Raw genomic sequence first — 24,273 nt, 5'->3', positions numbered from 1 at the left:
TACCCTCCATCACGTCTGACTTCAAGTCAGTGAGTATAGGATAGGTTACAAATACTTTGGGGATTAGATTTAGGGAAGTTGAGTTAGGGTGCATTTAGACTGGATGTAGTGGGCTATATATTTGTGTAATTGACATTCACTTTGATATATATTTCTATCAAAGTATAGGAATAGCTTCCAGGAATCCTTCTGCCCACTTTAAAGGACATATCCTAGGTGGTGAAATAAGGGTGCAAAGTCAGGGGCTCCATCCCAACACGAAAGCCTCCCACAGTGTCCAGGACCAAAGGATTGTGCAAAGAGAGGAGAAACGGGTTGAAATGTACAATATGAGAAACTAGTCGGCAGAAAAAGGCTTCTTTTCATCAGGTGTGTACAATTATAAGCGGCTAATCTTTCTCTACAACATCTAGTCAAAAAGGATGTTCCCTTCTGACAAGAATACATTCAAAAGAGCAGAGCATGCACTATCCATTTACTAGTCTTTCTTTTTTGATGGGAATTGCATGACATGGGGTTCGCCAGAGTTTTTGTGTTTGTGCAGTATAAACTCATACGGATACCACAAACAGCAAGGACATCTCTATGTGAAGTCACACATTTTATGCGTCCCAACCTATTGGTTTGCACCTTACCATATCTGATGTATCCGTTTCTGGTGAAGTCTGGTGGTTCCTGATGAAACGGTACGCAAAATTGCCAGAGTCAGCAAAAGTGCCTGGACTTTCTAAATTGTTAATGGTAAATAACAAATTTCAATCTATCACTAGAAGATTGGATTACTTTCTATCTTTATATAAAAACACTTCACGAGGAAGCCATTGGACATTATATGACTTTATTAACAGAATATCACAATAGCGACCAGCTGTCCACTTCAGAGGAGTTTAGCTATGGTAATGTCAGTTGCGAAAAACTGTAGTAAGGGACCCTGAGAGCGACCCCAGCAACTTTTTTGAGGAACTCCATATATTCCAAGAACTTGAAATCTTTGCCACTAGGGGAACTCTGAAGTTTCTTTTCTTTAAGGTTGCAGGGGGAATAGTCCAGCGAATGGTTTTGGGTATAACCTCCAGTGAGTCTGCTGGTACACAGGCAAAAAAAAAGGGCTGGTTTTGTTTTCTTTCAGAATAGAAGTTGATATCGTTGTGATGAGGTTTTGATGTTGATTTATGTTTGCTTTGGAAACAATCCAGTCTTTCTGAGTCATAATCATACACTCTCTTCTTCCTGTCACGTTTCTCTTTATTGTGTGTATAACTGTAATTGTGGTCCCAATGACTGTTGTTCTTCCTAAATAAATCAGATCTGGCCTTCTTTCTTTCTTTGCTTTCTGGGTGCATGTGAGACGTGCCTTGCTTTTTTGCAAGATGTAATTTAATATTTGATTCAGTTAAGGAAGCTAAAGAGTAACTTGTTCTGCTCTTGCTAGTCCATGGAAGTTTCTCTTCACTGAATGATACACTAGATGACCTAGACTGAATTTCCACAGTATTTAATGAACTATGACACAACCAGTCAGGAGATTTCATTTTGAAAGATGATCTGTATTTCCTGCTTTTGTGGGACTTACAGGAAGGTGATGTAATAATTAAGGTTTCCTTTCTGCACTCTCTAGTACAATGGGAACCTGAATCTTCACTGTAAAATGATTTCAAATCAGTTGTGATTTTGTAGAGATTTTCCAAAGGAATGCCTGTCTGCAATTCAAATAGAATGTTTTCTGATTCCTGACTTAAATAAGTGTTGGCTTCCAGAAACATACATTCCTCACTCTCACTTACTTCAAGACATGAACATTTGTCCAAGTCAGCTGGACTCTCAATATCTGTCTGAATATCAATAAAATCTTCAGAAATCTGAGTTTCATGTGAAACAGCTGAACCAGTAGCATTTTTCTGGGTCCTTAAATCAACAGATTCATATGCATTCCTTTCTTGAAACCATACGTGATATTGTTTGTTTTTTTCTGGAGTCACACGGAATTCTGACTCTGAAAGAACTTGAGGATCTTTCTTCCTCAGGCCGTGCAGATCACGGTCAGAAGCACACACAAGGGTTGGCTCTGGGAATTTTCCGATGAGTGATGAGTTTTCATGGGGACTTTGCTTTTTGAAAGAAATATGTTGTTCTAACAGTTCTGTATCAATGGAAAGACTACCACTTTCTCCACCAGCATCTACTTTTTTACACATTGCAATTGTGTTTAACTTATTATGTTTGGGAAGTAAATTTGGCTTAGGGAACGTACTTCCAACAGGAAGCCCTAGGAGAAAACGAAGGTATTTGTACCGTAAATCAAGATCTATTTGATGGAGAGACTTTTCCTCAAAAAGTAACAATATTCTGTTTTGTCGTTTTGGTCCTGTGAAACCAGGATGAATACAGTTAGATAAGGGTTTCTTTCTCTCATGAGCACTGGTCATTGCATAAGATTCTCTTACAATTCTGGGAAAGGCTTTCATTTGTATCTCCAATGTTTTCACAGAAAAGTGCATGAGGAGTTTGCCTCTTTCTTTTACTGAGTGCTTTTGGAGGGTATGAGGCAATAGCATCTCACTAGCAGAAGTCACTGAAGATGTTCTATTTTCTAGCTTATTAATACTCTGTGGCTTTGTGATTGTCTCCTCACCACCACTTGAAACATCAACAGTCAGTGTCTTCATATTGCTGACAAGAGGGGAATCATTTTGGTATTTATGTTTTGAGTTAGGTTCTATGGTATCAGTCCCTTCTAGAGACATAAAGCTCACTGTTTTATGTCTCGAATAGAACCTCCAACTGTTATCTTTTAAAATAGTCCCTTTTGGATAAAAGTTGAACATTTGTAAAGATTTTCTTGCCATCTCTGGTATCAGATTCAGTTGTATTTCAAGTGCTTTTGACTCTAAATGTTTAGTAAGCTTATTTCTTTCTTTGGGAGTAAACTGTTCTAAAAGGGGTTTGTGCTGCAGTTTGGGATATATTGCTGTTGATATTGTATCTGAACCCTCTGGAAAAGGTGGTGACTTCAAGTCGTCAGGCTTATAGGCTTGTATGTTACCCAGTTTATCAGAAGAAACTTTGTCTTGGATCATATTTTTAACCTGGGATTGAGAGATATCTTTGGTTGCTTCACAAATGGGAAGTAAATGTTCTGCATTTGTACTGTCTGCAACTATTTTGACTTCATTACTTTTAACTTGAGGCGGTATGGGCACAGTTCCTGGGAAAGCTTTTTGTTGCTGAACCTTTTGTGTGCTCATATCCCATACTGGTTCACTCTGATCCCTTTGCTTGGGTAACTTTGGATCTTCAAGCATAGATGGACACTCTGTGGGTGTCAGAATGCGTTTTGGAATCTTTTCTTCATGCTTGATGATACGTAACTCTGGTGTTTTAATGATCCTTGAGACATCATGCCCTGGAACAATCTGTTCTTTTGTTTGTGCCTTTAAGTATTTTTTATTCATTTCACTTCTGAGGTTTGCTTCTGATTTGACATTAGAAAGTTTCTGCATTTGTTGTTTGTCCACTGCAAAGGGCTGGGGATCTTGTGGAACTGTGTTTGTAAAATTCTGTTCCTGTTTTACAATTGTTAAAGTGTCTCTCTTAAACATTTCCTGGAATTTGGTGTTTGGTGATTTTTCCTGGAATTTAGAAAGACAGATTCTCTTTTCTCTTTCTCGGTTTGTCTTAGAGTCAGCATGAGGTGAACGCATCATGGAAATAGAAAGACTTCTGATAAATATTCCTGAGATATCCTTACTCCACGAAACCATGTTCTTTAGCTTAACATTATACTCTAATTTCTTTCTATTGCTTGGTGTACCACGCCCTGTGATAGTAAGCATCTGTGGAATTGGGTGATTCTGGATTTTCATAGTTAAATATTCGGTGCTCAATTCTCTTTTCAGATCTCTTATTGTTAATCTGCCTTTCTGGTCTTTACATTTGGGAGAAAGAGGAACATATGAATAAAATGAATCCAGAACATTTCTTTGAAATAAGTTTTGTAGTTGAATGCTTTGTTTTGCATTAGATGCTTCTAGTTCTTTTTTCTGCTTTTGCTTGGTTAGGTGGCTATTCTCCCTTTCAGTGATGACCTGAGTCTTCATTTGAGATTCCTCTGCCTTTAGAGATGGAGGATGCAGGTGTGCACTACTGCTTGTGTCCATTCTTCCTCTCTTCTTCTCCAGATTGGCAGTCCTGGCCTTGTGCATCTCTGTTTTCTCTTCTTCCAGATGTAAAGCTCTGTTTGCACCTATTTTTAATTTCCCTTCTTTCTGATTCACAGTAGTATCATTGTCCATTTCTATTCTTTTATGCTCTAGATTTATATTGGTGTTTGCGTCTGTTTGATCTTTTTCCTTCAGATCTCCTGATTGAAATGGAAAAGTCCAGGGAGGGAATAGGGACTTTGGAAGCAATTCCAGAACACCTTCCTCTTGTTTTGAAATGAGCAATGCCTGCTCCTTTCCCCCTTTTGCACAGTCAATCTCTGTCACATCCACGTGTATTCCCGGTAGCATCTGTAGGCTGGGGTGTGCTGTTGTTTTCTTGTCCACATCTGTTTCTGATCGTGTCTTCTGCTTTCCACTTTGAAGTGGAAACTTAAGAGAAAGGATAGTGTTTGGCCTGGTCTTGCGTCCACGTTCACACCGTTGGATCACTTGCTTTTTCATGACAATATCTTGTTCTTCTATATTTTGGGGGGCATTCCAACTGATGATGATACTTATTTTTTTGAGTGATCCCTTTGTCTGTGGTGCTAACACTTTGGGAGAAAACATTTTGCTGATTCTTTCATTACTTTGTACATCTTTCCCTGGCTTATCAAATTTACATGAACCTGCAAGTTCTGGAGATAGTTTTGATGAAGTTTCTTGCTGGTGAGCATCTCTCTCTGAAACAGAAAATCCTTTTGAACTTGTAGGGGTGCCAAATGTGACATACAGTTCCTCAGATATTTTCCTTAGCAGTGAGACTGAAACCTTAGGACTGATCTTATGGTTTAAGTTATCCATTATTTCAGTTTCTTGCTGAGTCTTTTTCCCTGTAAAGAGCCGTTCTAGCCTTTTCCCACTTCTTATGGTACCAAACCCTGTGAAATAAATGTCCTCATCCTCTGAATTTAAAACTAACCGATTCAAATCTCCTTCTGACCTGATTCGTGAAGGTTCGTTCCTTTGCTGGATGCTGATCATGAAGTTTGCCGTCCACTGTTGCTCTGCCTCTGGGCGGGGCACATACTGTTCTGTTTGCTTAACAATGTTTTTATCATCACCTTCAACTGAGTCTCTATTTGCTATTTTCTGGGTATTTGAGGGTTCCTGGAGATTTCGCTGTGGACAAGATGATCCTGTAATTCCTGGTGTGTCTTTGTCTATTTTGTTCCCTGAATCCAGATAAAGAGGAGGTGCTGATGATACAGAAAGAAAAGTCCTTGACAGAACCACACATGCTTCATCTTTATCTTTGTGTACTTTTTTCTCCAGTTTGTTAATATTCAACACTAATTCCTTTGCATTAAGGATATGTGACATTGGTGAAATCCTTGGCTCTTGGCAGTGTATCCTGACCCTCATATCTATCCTTTTCACTTCATGCCTGTTTTCTTTCTGTGACCTATGTGGTTTTCCTTTTCTTACATCACCACTCCTTGCCTCTGCATCTGCTGTTTTCTCTGTATCTGGTAATGCTGATGGCATTAGTGGAAGTAAAAAGGATGTCTTACCTCCAAGCCTTTCTTCATCTGCATGCGTAGCTCTCCCCAGTTTAAGGTCAGATGGTAATGGTTTGGAAAGGGGTATGCAGTGTTTTCTTTGAATCATACCTGGTGGTTTATCTTGACCTTCATGTTCCTTTCGTCCTTGCCCTCCAAAGTTCACGTGCAGTTCTGTTCTGTGGAGCATACAGGAACGAGGTGACTTCTTTGACTTCAAAGTTATATCTGTGCCTCTCATGTCGATTATTTTTTCTTGGTTCTTCTCTTCTTTTTGAGGGATATGTTGCTTTTCATTTTTAACATCTTTTGAGATATCACCAACAATGGACTCTCTATGTACAGTCTCCCCTATGTGTGATATTCTCTGCAAAATAGGTCTTTTAAGCCGTAGCATTTCATTATCTAAATGTGTTTCTTTATCCAATTCCAGTTGAGATAGGGTTGGCAATGAAGTGGATTTGGTCAGAACCGCACCTGGTTCAGCTTCACATTCCTGCGTCTTCTCTTCCTGATGTTTGGGGAATATTACGATGTTTACTATCTGCACATCATCCTCTTCCTTGTTCTGCAACACATATTTTCCTTTTTGTAGAAAGATTAAAATACCACTAGCAATTGGCCTTATATATGTGCCTCCTTCAGTATCTGGTGATACCTGGAGTTTTACTAGGGGAAAAGAGGATCTTGTTAATATCGGTATGCTTTCCTCCTGGAACCCAGCACTCATGTTAAGGTGAAGTGGGGAGGATCTAGAAGGACTCTTAGACAACATGACACCTGGCCCACTTTTAACTTTCTGGATCTTTTCCTCCTCTTGCTCTCTAGTTTTCCACTGAAGATCACTTGAACTGTGTGTATGTAAGACAGGCAATTTCTTCACCTTCAAATACATTTTGTTGGGATCCAGTACACTGGTCATATCCACAACTTTTTCTCTATCCTTCTCTTCTTTCCGTAGCAGGTGTGCTTTTAATTGCTTTACATTACTTGAAAGTTCTCCATGGGTTGCTTCTGGACATGCTATTCTCCCTGCATCTGATGAGTCCTTGGACCATGACTGTGGGAGAGATACTTTTGTAATTCTTACCACGTTCTCTTCTCCTTCTATTGTATCAAACTTAAGATAAGGTGGAGTAAGTAAAGAAGTATTCATGCTTGTCAGACCCGTAACTTGTTTATTTTTATCTTGCTGACTGTTTCTTTTTTGTTCTTTACTTTTCCACTGCAATTTTTCGGTATTGAGTTTCTCTGAGAGTAGTAATTGCTTTGCCTTCAGGTCCGTACATTTGGGGAGCATTTTGTCTTCCGTATCTATTCTGAGTTCACCTTTCTCTTCTTCCTGTGCTATGGGTTGTACTGGTCCTTTTGAGTTGCTTAACGTGTAACCATGCAGTGACTCAGCGTATGCTTTTTTGCCTGAATCTGATGAATCCTGAATCTTGAGTGGTGGGAAACTGAATTGTGTTTTGCCTAATGTGCCTTCCTTTTCATTCCTTCTAGTGTCACAATTCAGGTAAAATGGAGGAGGAGGCAATGAAGGAGAAGGTTTCCTTGGAACCACTCCAGGTTCCTTTTTGCTTTCCTGTACTCCTTCCCCTTGCTCTTCAATATTCAAAGGGCAGTTCTTTCTGTTGCATAGAAGTGCAAGTGGGGATGCCTCTGGTTTCAAATGTACCCTTTTGGGGAGTATTCTACCTTCCCTGCCTTCTATTTTTACTCTGTCCTTTGCCTCTTTATATGGCATTTGTTGATTTGCTTTTAGTATTACTTCATTTGAGCTAATACCTTCATTTGAATTTTCACGTCTGCTTTTTCCTGCACCTGATGATATAGGAAGCTTTAGTTGTGAAGGAGAGAATCTATGGTGAGAGAGAGAAGGCATGAACAGATGAATTTTTGTCAGAATCATGTGAGGACATCCTGTCCTGTCCCGCTTCTGTCCTGCTCTCTCTTTCATGCCCCACTGTGGCTCCTTTCTCTTGCTCAGAGGACTGTGCTCAGTGATGCTGAACACTAGTGGAGGTACTGATGTCTTTGCCTTGAAAACAGCATCACTGGGGTGCGTCAGGCCATGCATGGATACTGTTTGTACTCCGTCTTCTTTCTGTGGGAGAAGTTGTTTCCCTTTCTTTACAAGGCTCTCTGTTGGCTTTGTAGGTGCTGTTTGCCCTGAAGGCAATGATTCCTGGATCTCAAGAGGTTTCATAAAGCTTCTTGTTATTCCTGGTTCGCTTTCCTCTTCTTTTATTGAGTCTAACTCAAGGAAAGCTGAAGAAGTGACAGAAGGACAAGTTTTGTTCAGAAGCACAACTATTTCCACCTCACTTTCTTGTGCCTTTTCCCCTTGTTTACTGATGGTCACCTGCAGTTCCTTCGTTTTTAGTATATGGGAAAGGGATGATTTCTCTGCCTTCAGAGCTATGTACTTGAGATGCATTACACTTTTCTCTGAAATATTTGCTTTATCATTTTGGATCTGGGCCATGTATTTTGTTCTTTTTGAATTACCTGTGGTATCATTCAAATACAACAAAGTATATTTTAATTTCCCTGTATCTGATGATTCCATGTGCCATGAGGGTGGAAGAAAACATCTTGTTACTCCTTGTTCCTCTTTTTGGCCTGCTGTTCCTTTGCCTAATTTACAGTGAGGTAGAGGAGGTATTGTCAGAAACTCATCTAGCTCACTTTTTCTTTCCTGTACATGTCTCAATTTTTCTTTTATGTTTGTTGGTACTTCTCTAGGTTTGGAGCCACTGCTGCCAGGAATATTGAGTGTGTGTGGAAGTGATAATTGCTCTGCCTCAAAAATTGTGCCTTCAGGTTGCATTATATAATCCACACTTACTATTTCTCCTCTATCTGCTTCTTTCTGTGGCTTGTATTCTTGTACTGTTTTTACATCATTTGAGCTATCCACCCCAAATGAGTTTGTATGTGCTATTTTCCCTGCATCAAATGATTTCTGCTGCCTTAGTTGCAAAGCAGCAGATTTTATTATTCCTTGTAAGTCTTTCTCTCCTTCTTTTCTTGTGTTCAATTCATAACGAGTTAGAGAAGACTCAGATGGCAAATATGGGAACAGAACTATTTCCTGTTTACTCTTGTGTCCATCCCTTTTCCCTTGCTCTGTGCCTATTCCATCTGCTTGCTGTTGCCCTTCAACTTCTCCATCCCTTTTCCTTTGCTCCTCACCTTCTCTGTCTTCTTTCCCTTGCTCCTGGCCTTCTCCATCCCTTTTCCCTGGCTCTTTAGGATTCAATAGTAGGTTCTGTGAAAGTGCCTTCTTTCCTTTCAGATCTTTGTCTTTTGGATGCATTAAGTCTTTCTCAGCTGATGTTTTTACTTCATCTTCTTCTTTCTGTTGCATGTAATCTTTTGCTTTTTGTACTTCACTTGTGATATCACCCTCACTAGGCACTCCATTTGCTTTTTTCTCGGTCTCTGATGATTTCTGAGGCCTTAGTTGTGAAATACCAGGTCTGATTATTCCTCGTTGGTCTCTCTCTCCTTCTATTCTTGTGTCCAACTTATAATGGGTTAGAGAAGAATTGGAAGGCAAATATAGGAACAGAACTGTTTCCTGTTCACTCTTGTCTCCGTGCATTTTCCCTTGCTCTATGCCTACTCCATCTGCTTTCTGTTGCTCTTCAACTTTGTGATCCATTTTCCTTTGCTCTGTGTCTTCCCTATCAACCTTTTCTTGTCCTGCACCTCTTCTGTCCTCTTTTCCTTGCTCCTTACCTTCTCTGTCCTCTTTCCCTTGCTCCTGAGCTTCTTGATCCATTTTCCCTGGCTCTTTAGTATTCAGTGGTAGGTCTTGTGAAAGTGCCTTCTTTCCTTTCAGACCTTTGTCTTCTGGATGCATTATGTCTTTCTTAGCAGATATTTTTACTTCATCCTTTTCTTTCTGTTGCATGTAATCTTTTGCCTTTTGTACTTCGATTGTGATATCACCCTTACTGGCCAGTCCATCTGCTTTTTCCCCTGCCTCTGATGATTTTTGGTGTGATAGTTCTGGAAGACAGTATCTTGTTATTTCAGTGACATGCTCTGCTTTTTCTCTCCTTGTTTCCAGTTGTAAATGAGAAGGAGAGGGGATGGAAGCGCAGGCATTCATCAGAAGCACACTTGTTTCACCTTTAATATGTTCTATCTTTTTCTCTTGCTCTTTGATGTTCAACTGAATTCCCTGTGAAACTGATGATTTCATTTTCTTCAAAGGCCTATTTTTTTCCATGTTTTGCCTCTCCTGTTCTTTTTGTAGTGTAGGTTCTAGGGCCTTTTTTACACGGTTTGAGATATTATCAGAAATGCACTTTTCATATGCTATTTTCTCTGTATCTGATGACTCTTGGAGATTTGGTTGTGAAAAAGAGGATCTCATTTTTATTTCCATGGCTTCCTCTCCTTTAATTGTGCCCACTTTAGAGTAAGGTGGAAAAGAGATGGAAGCAAAAGGTTTGTTCCAAATCTCAACTTGTTTATCTTTCTGAATCTTTCCCCCTTTTTCTTTGATGTTCAACACTAATTCTTGGAATACTGAAGGCTGCTTCACCTCAAGAGCCATTCTTTTGGAACGCATGTTTTTTTCCAAAGCCTTTTCCACTCTGTCTTTGTCTTTCTGCGGCATATGTTTTGCTTTTTTGATACTGCTTAAACTATCATCAATTGGCTGCTCACATTTTTCCATTGTATCTGATAATTCCTGGTGTGTTGATAATGAAAGACAGAATTTTGTTATTCTTCTCATGTACACCTCTTTTATTCTGGGATTCCATTCCAAGTGAAGTGGAGAAAGAATAGAAGCACAGAGTTTATTCTGAACTACATTTAGATTACTTTCATCTTCCTGCGTAATTTTCTCTGGTTTTTTATTGCTCCATTGTGGTTCCTTTCCATGCAGTAAATGTTTAAAAGGTGATTTATTTCCTTTCAAAGTGATACATATGAGGCCCATTATGTCTTTCACATCTATTATATTTTCTCTATCTGCCTTCTTTTTCTGTGGAAAACATTTTGATTCTATTACATTACTTAAACTCTCTCTATTAACTGACTCTGCAAATGATACTAGTCTGACATTTGATAATGCCTGGAGCTTTAGTGGTGGAAGGCAGCCCTTTAGAATTCCTAACTTACCTTTACCTGCTTTTGTTCTTGAATTTGAATTACTATGTGATAGAGATGGTAAAGAAGTACACAAGTTTGTCAGTTTCATACTTGATTTACCTTTACCTTCTTGCATCTTGCCCTCTTGTTTTATAATGTCCAACAGCAAAGGAAATTCCTTTATACTGAGTATATGTGGCAGTGATGACTTCCTTGGCTTCAAAATGATGTTAGGGCTTTTTATTCTTTTCACATCCATTGCTTTCACTCTATCCTTCTTCTCTCCCTGTGATATATGTTGTTTTGTCCTTTTAACATTACTTGAAATCACCCCATCAATTGTGTCTTTATTCAATTTGAAGTGAGGTAAAGAAAGAATAGACTCACATATTTTTGCTGCAACCAAATCTAGTTCACTTATTCTATGTTTCACATTGACCGTTTTCTCTGTCACGTTCCACTGCATTTCTAGTCTGTTACTTGGGGCACCACAGTCACTGGTATTGAGTATATGTGAAAATACTGATTTCTTCAGTTTTGAAGTTCTTCTTTTGTGGCATATCACGCCTTTCCTAATAACTTGTTTTATACTATCCTTCTGTCCTTTACTTTCTTGCAAAACAGGCATGGATGCAGAAAGAGAATGTAATGTTGCAGGCAGACATACTTCTTTTTGTACCTTTTCATTTGCCTTATGTGTTTCTATCTTCTTCCCAAGTCTTAACTTGGGTGAGCTATTATTTGATATTAAATCAAAGACCTGTACCCTATCTGATGATTTCATTCCTTTTGGAAATAAGAGACTTGGATATTTTATAGTTTTATGGTATGATCCTAAGAGCAGCATTGTATCTTCTTTTTTCATCTGCCTTGGAGTACTCAAGGGCATAATCCATTCTAGTCCATTCTTAGTTATAGTGCTTAGTTGATCTTCAGAAAACAAGTCTAGTCCTGGTGTCCGGCTTGATAAATTACCTCCTTCTGATAATGTTTCCTTTTCCTGAGGCATTAAATGTTGCAGGAGACAAGGATACTTTTGAGGGTAAGATATATGCTCCCAAAAGTTCTCATAGGAAATTGGTAGGTACTGCCATTTTTGGCCTGTTTTGAGTAAGGCTTGTCTTTCTTTACTGTTTTGAGTATATCCAACTATGACATCCATTTGTTTTACTGCTCCTCTAGTCTGTGAAATTAAATAGTCATAATGCGGAATATCCATAGCATCTAATTTCTCTTGTTGCATAGATGCATTGAACTGAAATAGATCTGTTTTGGAGTGAGATGCAGGCTTTGGAAGAGCCTCGTATGTACATTTTTCTTTCTCCTCTGCCTGTCTTGGAAAAAGTAAGCCAATTCCTTTTGTATTTGAAGTGTGGTACCCTAAACTATCAACTGCCTTTAATGCTTTCTTTACCTTTGGTGACTTAATCTGAAGTATGTCCGTTAGAGAGTGAGAAACAGATGCTGGAAAAGCTTCGTGTGTACTTTCTTGTAGATGTTCTTTTCTTCTTTTAATATGCAGATTTATTCCTTCTGAACATGGAGGTTGATCCACCAGAATACCTACTTTGTGCAATGCTTTTTCTACCATTGGGCTTAAAACTTTTGAACTCATGATTTCTTCTGCTGAGTCTTCTTTCTTGGGATTTTCAATATGAAGGTGATGTAATATGCAAGGGAAAATGGATTCCAGAATATTCTCTTTATTCTGATAACAATTACTTAGATGCTTCATCCTCAATGTTTTTGAAAAGTCAATTTTCTGTCTATTTGATTTTAATGTAATATCCAAATTTGATTGCTCTTTTCCCCAGAGATTTTCATTGAAACTTTCAGAGATGGTAACGTTTTCTTTTCTTGTTGTATTCACTGTCTGTTTTAAGTGAAGAGGGTCTTTATTGAGGAAAGATTCAGAATCCAGAATACTTTCAGGAACATGATCTGTATTCACCTGTTCTTTCTGCACTGCAGGCACTTTGTTCTGGACCTCTGAATTCGTATAAAGAAATTTCTGTCCTTTAGAACCTACAAAGATAGCAGTTTCCTTTAATCCTTCTCTTTCCAGTATATGTGAACTATTTTTTCTGTTAATGTACACATCCTCTTCCTCAGCTACCTTTCCCGTGTTTTCTAAATGAAGAGGTTCCATAATGGGGCAGGCCATAGATTCCAGGTTTGTCACAGAAATATCTTCTTGTTTCAGCAATTCTTGCTCCTGGCAAGTCTTTTGTTGAGAAGTATCCAACTCTGTAAAAAATATATTCTGTCCCTTTGAGTTTAGTGGAATATCTAGTCTCTTTGATTCTTCTCTCTCCCATGGAATTGAAACTGAATGTTTGGCAATGCCCACATCTTTTTCCTTTGTTCTTTGTGCAATGAAGAATTCAAGTTCTTCATCTGTTCTAACTCGTGGGGCATCAAAACTACTGTAATTGATTTGTTGTGAACTAATCCTTAACGGTCCAATATAGTATTGGGATATGTCTTCTGAAATGCTTTGGTGTTTTTGTTCCTTTTCTCTAATATCTTGTTCCTGTTTTCTGAGAATGTTGGACATATCAGTACATCCCGACAATGACCTTTGCATTTCTTGTAGTGGTTTCTCCAGCTTTGGCTGTGGAAGAATGCATGCCCTGTCTTTTGACTCGTCTTTCTCCATTTTTACTTTTGTAAGCTTTTTAATGCTAGACACATAGTATCCAGAGTCATAAACAGCCTTTAGAACTCGATGTACTGCATTTTTACTCAGCTGGAATGACTTCTGCTGCTGGATGTTACCTCTCAGTTCTTTTTTATTGCTTGCAGTACCATATTCAAGCAGCTGGGAAACTGGTATTCTCTTCGCCTTCAATTTTATCTGTTTGGTATGCATAGTACTTTCCACATCAGCTGTCTTTGCCTTATCTTTATGTCTTATGATTTTAGGAAAAATAGATGTGTAGGGATTAGGATAACTCCAGAGAGTTCCTGAGACACACAGCTCTTGCTGTTTATTTTGCAGGGCAAGTGTCTTGGGATCTGCCCTTGTTTTCCCGTCTGCAGTTTTAGATTCTTTCTTGTTTTCAATTTGAAGTAGATGTATCTTAGAGAAAAAAACAGATTCTTGATTAAACTCTTCTGCAACATTTATCTTTGCTTCTTCATCTATTAAATCAGCTTCTGTTTTCTCGGGAGTGATGTTCCTAGAACACACTGTATTGATTAAAGATGCTTCTGTTTTGAAAGGACCAGGCTCTCTCATTTGATTTGCTCCAAACTCAGATGGCTGGATATCCTGTGGAGCTGTTTGAAACAAAACCTGTTGTCCATACCCTTCCTTCTCCCTCACTTTTGCTTTGTTTAGGGAATTTCTTGTTTCAGAAGATTGTTCATATATATCCCAGGTACTAGGTGATTGCTCCATATTTATGCATAGTAGATGAGGTATAGAAACATATATAGATTTTAGCTGGGCATTTAATGCAACTTTATTTCTCTCTACTTCTGTCTTCTGGGCTTTAAAGTTCTGTTTCTGTTCCTTATTAATGTTTACAATAGCATAACCTGCAGTATTAAGTGATTGTGAAACTGCTGATTGCTTTGCCTGCAAAGGACTACCTTGGGGACTTGACCTGTCAGCTATTTTAAGGCTGCCATTCTGTCTTTTAATTTCTTCTGAAGCAGGCAAATGCCTGCCAACGGAATCTGGGACAATTGCTGCCAAATTACAGAAAGCTTTTTCTTTGAAAACAGAATGGCCAATGTTCTCTTTATCATATTTATTTGATATGGCATCATCTGTTGCCTCACTGAGTTCTGCACAATTATCTGATTTCTCCATCCTTGGGAGCCCAACTTTGAGACTTTCTTTTCCATTTTTGTTTTTTTCTATTTTTACATTTTTTTCTGAATTCCCTTTGTAAAACTGACTTTTTGAGATAAAAGGTTCTCCCAAAAGCACATCTTCTGATTTACCAAGATGAGGATCCTTTCTAAGATGTGTATTTGTCATGAAGTTTTCTGCATAGAATGGATCCATTTCTGTAAGATGTTCTTGCTTCTTTTCCCCACTTTCTCTATCATGTAGTTTTGTTCCCTTTACCAAGTTGGAAGTCCTTCTCTTGTCAGAACACCTTGCTATCCCTTCAGCTAGTGACTCTATTTGTGTTGGTTGTGTATGACTTAACCCTGATATTCTCATGTCTATCTCTGTTTGGAATCTGCTTTGCCTTTTAATGTCAGAGGTATCTGGAGTGAAGGAAATGGTATTTGGAAATGTATCAGTCACATTTTCACCTTGCCACATTGCTTTCAGTTTGGTTTTTAAATTGGATTCAAGTTTCTTCCTATGTTTTGTAGTAAAGTGTCTATTGATTTTACGTATCTGTGAAATTGGTGATTTCTTTTCCTTCATAGTTAAACATTTGGGATTCAATATAGTTTTCCTTTCTGATAACCGTATTGTGTTTGTCTGGTTTTTAGAGTCAGATAAAACATGCATAAAGAAATCTAAAGGACCCAAGGAACTTGCAGCTACATTTTCTTGTACCTCTTCCTTTTCCTCTGTAGTATGACCATCCACATTTTGATGGTGTGTTCTGTTAGACAGAGTGCCCCTTGCTGCTGTATTGAATAAGAGTTTATCAATCATCGATTTGGATGGTGGACTCTTAGCATATTCAGTGGCACTGCGTAATGCCTCTCCTATACTTGTGTACCATTGTCTCCCTTTCATCTTGTACTTAAAGCGGTGCTGTTTTTTCTTTCTGTGGTTTTCTGTAGAACATCTTATGATATTAAACAACTGCGAAATTGGTAGTTGCTTTGTCTTCAAAGTTACATGTTTGGGACTCGTTATACTTTTCTTGCCTATAAACTCTAATGTATAGCTCCGACTTTCATATTCAGATGACATGAGACTGGAGAAATCTAAAGGTTTTAAGACTGTTTGTAAGTTTTTTGGATTCCATGCAGTTTTCTCTGAAATAGAACTATCCCATTTCCTTCTAGGATTTTCATCCCAAGGGGTATCATGTGGCATTGAACCAATCTCTGATTTCCCTGTTTTGGGAAATGAAGTCTTTAGACCTACCACACATTTTATTCCTTCTTGCATATGAGGACTTTGTTTCATCATGTAACCAGAAATAGGCTCTAAAACACTTTCTCTAAAGTGTGTTTCTTGCTCTGTTTTTTGCACTATATGAGACAAATTCCAAGAACTTCTGCCTTCAGGACTCTTCGGTTCAGATCTTGATTTGCAAGGGTCAGGGTCTTTCATTTGATATGTACTGAAACTGAGGTGTTGACTATAGCATGGAACTGATTCTGGTAACATTTTTTGAATATTTTTATCTTCTCTTTCATGTTGTACATTCATGTTCATTGCATTGCTAGATTCGCTTTCCATATCAGTCAAATTGACCTTCTGTGCCTCCTCACCATGTGGTGATTTCTGTAACTCCAGGATGGTTGCTCGTAGATCTTTATTAAACTCTGCCTTTCCCCCTTTACCTGAATTGGGCTGTTCCCCCACACCTTTCCTATGAGTTGGTACACCACGTTTTATTGCACCAATTAAAACTTCACTGTTTAGTGGGTCCTCTGATTTTAGAGGAAGAAGTTTTGAATTTAATGTACATACTGTGCCATTTTGAATCCAGAGGCATTTCTTTGTCTCCTCTCCTTGTATTGGCTCTGCAGGCTGAAGTTGTTGTGGGACATCTTGTTTGGTAACAAACAGAATTTTCCTTCTTCCTTGGTTTTCTAATTTGTGAAAGTCAAGATCCTTCCCCTGACCTGAACGGAATATGAAATGTTGCAAGTGCTGTGGAATTACTTTTAACAATGCCTCTGGTTCCCTTTCTTCTTGCTCTTCATCTTGAAGACGGGTTTCTTTAATGTCATGTGAAGTAATACTATCTTCATGTGGAGATGTATCTTGCTTTACTTGAGTAGAACTTAGTCTTTTTTCTCTTAGCATGTCTTTCTCTGTTTCTACCTTGCCATACTTGTTAATGTCAGGTGTCATAGTCAGGAAAGCATATGTTTCATCTGCTCCCTTTTTGCCTTGATGCACTTCTTTCATTTTGGTTGTCAAGTTACAGCTCAGTTCTTTTCTACGGTTTGGACCAGCACTAGCCTTGATATTGAGCATGTATGAAATTGATGGCTTCTTTGCTTTTATAATTCCACATTTGGGATTCACTAAAGTTTTTATGTCTGAAAATTGTTTTAAGTTTCTCTTCCTTTTAGGTGTAGATAAAGCAGGCATGCAGGAATCAAAAATCACTGTCTCTTTCTTTTCACTACCAGCGGCTTGTTCCTTTTGATGGCTAGAATCAGATGAGATACCACCTTCTCTTGCATAAAATATGATTTCATCAACCTTTGCTTCCCCAGACTTTAGAGGTGAAAACCTAACATAACTCTCTACCTTTTCAAATTGAAATTGATCCAGTGTAGGGCATGAAGTAGGCTCCAAAATAGTTTGTGTAAAATGTTTTTGTGGTTGTACCTGAATATTTGTATTTCCTGGTTGCTTCAGTTCCTCATCTGATTTGACAAGCTCATTATCCTTCTGACATGCATTGAGTATGAAGCCATGGCTATTCTCCGGAGTCCATAAAACTTTGGGAGGTGGAATCTTACGACCTACAGGGACTTTTATGTCATTTTCTGTTTTGTTGACTTTTGGTAGTTCTTCAGCTTCTGAAGGACCCATTTGGAGACTAGTCTCTGAAGTAGTTTGTTTAAAACCTGTTTGGTGCTGCATACGTTGTCCATTAATAGGTAGCTCCATTGTTAAACAGTTCAGCACTGGGTCTGATTCAAGATGGATTTCCTTCATTTGACCCGCATCAGACCCCAGCTGCTGGCTCAGCTGCGGCGCTGCTTCTAATAAAACTTTCTGTTCCTCTTCCTCTCCATCTTGCAATTTTTCCTCTCTGTCATGGGATATACTACTCTTAGCAAAGACATCAATGTATGTCTTATCTGCTGTTTCTCCTTGCTTTAATTGAGACGCAGGGAGACAGAACTCTGTCTGCAAACTGCTATGCATTGGAGAGCAAAGGGTATTTACACATTCAGGTACAAATCCTTTAGTTTGATTTAACTTTTTAAACTTAGTCTTAAAGTCTAATTCTGATTTCTTTCTGTGGCTTGTGACACTCACTGTCTCTGAGATTGATGGCTTCACAGCCTTTGTATTTACGCATTTGGCCTTCACTGTGCTTGTTGGGAGAGAAAATGTTACTCTCTTTTTCATCACTTTAGAACAAGATAAAACAGGCATGCAGTAATTGAAAGACTCTAGCGAAGTTGCTGGTAAATCTTTTGGTATTTCTGTCTTTTTTTCTGCAAAACAGTAACCCATTTCTCTTGTATCACTTCCATTACTTGGAACATCATTTTCTCTTGTTTGGTTTAAACGGTCTGCAATCAGCGATTTTCCTGATATTGGAGAAGGCATCTCTGAATCTGCAGTGCATTTGCAGCCTGTTTGTGTTGTTTGAGTACTCTTCACATTCTCAACATGAGATGGTTCCATTATGGGAGACACAACAGACTTCATAATAGTTTCTGTGAATGGGATTGGTTGATGCATTTCTTTCTCTGTTTTAGTCTCCTTAGCTAGATGTGCATCAAGTCCAAGGTTCCAGCTATCATGCAGGACTGCTTTTGGTAGAGTTTCTTTAACACCTTTTACTTCATCTTGCAATTTAGCATCTAGTATGTTTTGGGATTCATTTCCCTTATTAATGAAATATGGATACTTTTCTTCCCTTTCAATTTGGGATTCCTCTTGGACTAGCTTGATATGACTGTGATTCTCTGCATTTAATCTGCTATGCATTCTAGTATTAGGCAAAATAGACATGTGAGGGTAAATAACATTCAGAAGCATACCTGCCACAATTTTATCTTGCAGTATCTGTTTAATTATAATTTCAAAATTGCCTCCCATTTTTTTCCTGTGGTTTGGAGTACCACATATATTGCTATAAGGCATCAGTGAGATTGCTGGTTTCTTTACTTTCATAATTACATATTTGACACTGAGTACACTTTTTGTTTCTGATAATTTTTTTTTAATTTCCTGCCTTTTAAAATATGGTAAAGTAAGCAAGTGGTTATTGAAAGACCCCAGGGCAACTGCAGGTAAGTATCTTTTTACATCTTCCTTTTCTTCTACAATATGACTATCTATTGTCTTTTGGAGGTTTCCACCAAATGGGACACTATGCTCTGTTGTATCAATTAAAAGTTTACCAACTGGCAAGTTCTCTGGTATTGTAAGTGGATTCTTTGGATCTCTGGCACCCTCTCTCTCTGTAGGTCTATCTGTGCTTTGCTTCACCTTCTCAACTTGAAATGGATCCATCATCGGGCATGGACTAGTCTCCAAAATAGTTTGTGTAGAAAGATTTTGTAGTTGGACCTCTTGCTCTTTATTTGGGGCTTTACTACTTCCTGAACTGATCCGCTCCATTTCAAATTTGATGTATTTGGGCTTTTGCTTTAGATGTACGCTGAACCTGAAGCCTTGTGTCAGCTCTGAATTTGCTTCTTTCTCCTGTTCCTTTCTATCACATTTTTGTGGCTTTTTAAATGTAGAGCTCTTATCAATGTATTCTGCATTCTGTGTTTCCTTCTTATCTGGTAATTTCTCTTGCTTTGATGCTGAATGACTGAGCCTTATTATTCTTAATGTATCTGTCTTGGCTTTTAATCTGCTATGTGTTTCTGTATCAGGTAGTTGAGAAATGTTAGTGTAAGCGGCACTGTGAAATGCATCAGACGTTTCTTTATCTTGGTGCATATTTGTTTTGTTACTTCCAGTGTTGCATTCTAGTTCCTCATTTTCATGTAGGTCACTATCTTCCGTAACATTAAGTATCAATGGTGTATTTTCCTTCAGATTTACACTTTCTGCACTCACTTGAATTTTTATGGCTTCTAATTCTTCACTGCTTTTATGCATTTTGCTTCCTAGGGAAATGACCAGATGGACATTTGACAACTCCAGAACAAGTTCCAAAAAATCTTTTTGTTTCTGTGTATTTTCCCTTGGAAAGCACCTTTGCATTTTTGGTGTATGGGTTGGTAACTCCTCTCCATTTGAAAGTTGAAGACAGGAATTCTCTGAACTTTGTAGGTCCTCCTGTATTTTCATTCTATTGTTTGATTCCATTTCGGGAGAGAAAACAAGTTTCTGCATAGGTTTTGATATGGTTTCTTCTAAAGATGTCTTGTGCTTTGGAATATGCAGATCAAATGGTTTTTTACTATTTGGAGCATGAAATTCTGTAATACCAATTCCCTTTGCTTGAGTAATTGAGTCTTTAAGAGATTCTTTACTCTTCCCATTTGTTTCTACTAGTAAACAAGGTGCTTTTAGTTGAACAGTGTTGACCATGAAGGATTGTTCTTGCTGAGGTAACATTTTTGGTGAAATATTTTTTAGTCCTTTGTTTTCTTTGTCATACTCCTTTTCCTTTTTAGTAATACCTGAGATTCCTGTCTCCTCAAGAGGACCTGCATAACTGATTTTCTCTGTATCTGGTGACTTATTTTGCTTCTGCAGAAAATGTCCACATTTTATTAAACTCGGCATGACTTTCAGTAGTTGTTTTCTGGAATAATTTTTAACATAAGGCAGAATAAGCTTGGAAATAGAAATAAGATGCAGAGCTATATCTGATATATCTTTCCTTTCATGTAATTCTTTCTTCTCAGTGTTATTCTTGCATCCTAACTCATTCCTATTTTTTAACGTGTGACATACTGTGATTTGAAATACTTGTGAAGTTGGTGTTTTTTTGGCTTTTAGAGATGGAATGTTAAGACTGAGTTTGCTTTTACTGTCTGGTGTTTTTCTTCTATTTTTCTGCCCTTTAATGGTAGACAAAAGAGGCACTGAGCTATGTACAGAATCCTGGTTTAATTCTGGTGAAACAATTTGTTGCTGGCCTTGTGGTTTTACACTCCTTAGTTGTGGCATATCTTCGGTAACTAAATTTGGATTCAGAGTTAAAACTAGAAATTCAGCATTCTTAAAAATAGTGTCTTGCCTCTTAATTGAATATTTAATCTTGTTTGAATTTATAAACCAAACAGAATGCTGATCCTCACCTAAGTGCTCATCAGACTCCAGGCCCTTTACTGAATATTGTGCCTCTACGATTGATGGAATTTTAACAAAATGTTGGTTCCTATCCAAATCTTGGGACTGGAAGGAGTCTTGTGTGCTGCTAGAAAATGGCTTCCTCATCACATCTTCAGGTTGGGCAAAGTTGCTGGCCTTGTTATCAGGCTGGCTGTTAATTGATTCTTGGTTATGATTTATATATTGGGTTTGACTAGTAAATTGGGCTTCATAAAGACATTGATTCTGAAAAGCATTTTGTCCTGGAAAAGAATCCTGTGCTTGGACAGAAATAACCATTCCAACAGAAGGTTGATTCTGATTCAAGGGCTCTTGAGATCTTGAGCATTGATAAGTAGTTCTAATCCCTAACTTAGTTTTGGGTTTTGAAGGAATTTGATTTCTCACATTTTCTTCCAGAAGTCTAACTTGATCTCTAGAGAGAAATAAGTGGGCAAGAGGGCAAGGTGCCACATCTGGATCTTCAATTTCTACAGCTAATCTAGAGGCTGAAAAGCTAAGATCAGAAGAAAATTCTGAATTTTTGTTTTTGTTGGTTTTCATCATTGAAAATAATTTCTTGGAGGAAAATTGTATTGTTTCATATTCACTGTCTGGATGCTCTGTATGGCTTAGATACATTTCCTCTACTTCTGAATAAAACAATGGCAAAGATGAGCTGATTCCATTTGAAGATGGCACATGACTTCCACTAGAGTGACTTACTTGATCTTCACTTTCACTAGTACCTGACCGTATTATTTCATGTGAGAATAAAATTCTATCTTCAAAGTTATATTCCTTTTCTTCAGAGGTAAGTGATGAAATAATTCTTTTTTCTGAAAAGGTGCCAACTCTGAAATATAAGAAAACAGTGTACAAATGAATACTAGGATATATTTCATATAAGAATTACCTTCCAGATTCAAGAAAATGCAGCATAGTGTATGAAAACAGATCAGTATAGAGATAAATTGGAAAACCATTATCCATAATACAAAACAATTCATTACCTAGTTCTTCTCACTTACTAAACTAATTGACTGAAAAAGTGAAGTAAATCAATTATATATCTCAGAGAATATACCTCAGCATCTCTAAAAGTCTATTTTTGACAGGAATGGGTCAAAGTTGCTGGATTAAGATTATATTCTTTTACAAGGAACATCTTTTCTGTTCTCTATATGAATGTTTTCACAAAAAGAAAGCATTCTTAAAAAAATAAAAAAAACATTCTTACGGAAATGTAATAGGTACAACAGAAGAATACCAATAGTATAAACTAACCATCTATAGATAAATCCAGATTATGTTAACAGTTCTTTGGGATCAACAGAAAAGCCTACATTTTAGGGAAGCATGTCTCAGTACAATTTTAGGCTGGAGTAGCGATCATGGATGATGTGAACTTCCAACACCCATGTACCTCAAATGATTAGTCTCAGTCTAAGAAGTGCTCAGACCAATAGCATCAGCATCATCTGGTGTGATGGTTAATTTTATTTGTCAATTTGGCTGGGCAGTGATGCCCACAGATATGGTCAAACATTATTCTGGATGTTTCTCTGAGGGTGTTTTGGATGAGATTAACATTTATATCAGTGAACTGTGAGAAAAGCAGATTGTTCTTCCTAATGTGGGTGGGCATGATCCAATCAGTTAAAGGCCTGGATAGAACAAAAGACCGATACCTCAACCCCCTGACATACTCCAGCAAGAAGAAATTCTGTCAGCAGACAGCCTTTTAACTTAAACTGCACATTTTAGGCTTGCTAGTCACCATAATTGCTTGAGCCAATTCTTTAAAATATATCTCTTACTCTCTCTCTCTCTCTCTCTCTAAACACACACACATACACACACATGCGCGCACACACACACACACACACACACACACACACACACACAACCTACTGGTTCTGTTTTTCTGGAGAACCCTGATAATACACCTGGAAACTTATTTGAAATGCACATTCTTTGGCCATCCCAGCACTATGGTATCTGAAGTTTTGAAGGTAGGGTCAAAAAATCTGAGTTTTAGTAAGCTCTCCAGCTGATTCTGATACATGATAAATATTGATAGTCACTGTTTGATGGATGAGCAAGCCTAAAATCAAAAACTGAAATTCATATAAACTAGGTGAGATCATTCTAGTAGCTATTTGTTTGGGGAACACAGATTACCTCTTACTTTACTGTAAGTGTGACTTTACTTTTAAATACCCTCAATCAAAGTAGTGAAGGCAGTATATGAAATCCATCATGATCTACTCAACCACAAAAAATTATTTGTACTAATTGATTACTTATAGAACTGAGAATTAAAAATGAAATGCTAAGTCTCACAAATGACTGAATGGAGCTCCTCTTGGCCAAGGGGACCCCAAAGAAATCTTGAAAAATGAATTCCTGACCATGATGGGATGGGAGGTCAGACAGGCCTTATTATACCACCTCCCTCCCTCACTACCATTAGGCTTTCTTTCCTAAGGGTAAAAAGGCTTGCACCATCCTTGATATCAACCAATGGCCTGATGCTGCCCCTCACTTCTGCTTTCAGTGAAACAACCAGCTAGCATTCCTTCCTGATAAGAGACCACCAACCACAGAGTGGTTCTGCCCAGTCTAGGAAGGATGTGCAGTGGGGGTTTTCATGTCCCTGGCTTCACCTTTTGATGTCAGAGAGCCAAAAACTCCAGGCTTATATCATGCTAAAGCTGCCATTTTTTGAACATGAGTTCCATGGAGAGGAATGAAGCTCAATTGCTCATGCACACATTTCTCCTTTCATAAATATTCATGATTCCTCCTACAGCTTACTGACTACAAGTATTACCCACCTCATTCAGCATGATTTCCTGTCTTATTCTTCCTGCCCTCCAATGGCCTGTGTCTGGCTTCTGACAGGAGGCTATGCTTCCTAGTCTGTCAGAACGGCTATCCTACAGGCTGCAATCCTTTATGAACACCATCATTCTTTTCAAAACCATCATTCTTCAGTTGACACAATGAAATCTCATTAATCTGGAGTTGGTTAATTAGAATTTGGGGGTATTTTAGGCTATACTAATGATTTTGTTTTTTCATAGATAACACAAAAATATTAGGTAAAATTTAAAATATGTTAGTTTTCAAGTTCTTTCAATTTTTAGAGCACTTATTAACCTCTAATATGTAGGCTATTTTATGGGCTGAATTGTGTTTCTCTAAAATTCACATGTTGAAGTCCTAACCCCAGTATCTCAGAATGTGACCATATTTGTAGACGTGGCCTTTAAATAGGTTATTAAAGTTAAATGAGGTCATATGTGTGGGCCTTAATCCA

At 38.0% G+C, this 24,273-nt stretch overlaps 1 protein-coding gene across 2 annotated transcripts in view; it reads right to left on the bottom strand.

Annotated features, from left to right (window-relative positions):
* Window positions 1-824: 824 nt before the first annotated feature.
* The window catches only part of LOC105485359 (coiled-coil domain containing 168), a 31,496-nt gene continuing 8,047 nt past the window's right edge, over window positions 825-24,273 (bottom strand). The window contains exons 1-2 of one of the 2 annotated variants that reach the window (XM_011747651.2): window positions 20,936-20,961; window positions 825-20,436 (exon numbers count right to left, since the gene is read on the bottom strand). In XM_011747651.2, coding sequence (XP_011745953.2) covers window positions 903-20,417 — 19,515 coding nt within the window. In that variant the 5' untranslated portion in view covers window positions 20,418-20,436; window positions 20,936-20,961 and the 3' untranslated portion in view covers window positions 825-902. Of the gene's footprint in view, window positions 21,805-24,273 lie in introns of those variants that run through there. The other variant, XM_011747649.3, reaches the window with a different exon arrangement.

This window comes from Macaca nemestrina, chromosome 16, assembly GCF_043159975.1.
Source record: "Macaca nemestrina isolate mMacNem1 chromosome 16, mMacNem.hap1, whole genome shotgun sequence".
In the NCBI taxonomy this organism is placed as follows: domain Eukaryota; kingdom Metazoa; phylum Chordata; class Mammalia; order Primates; family Cercopithecidae; genus Macaca; species Macaca nemestrina.
The sequence above is the reverse complement of the archived record's forward strand: the minus strand, read 5'-3'. Positions and strand labels throughout refer to the sequence as shown.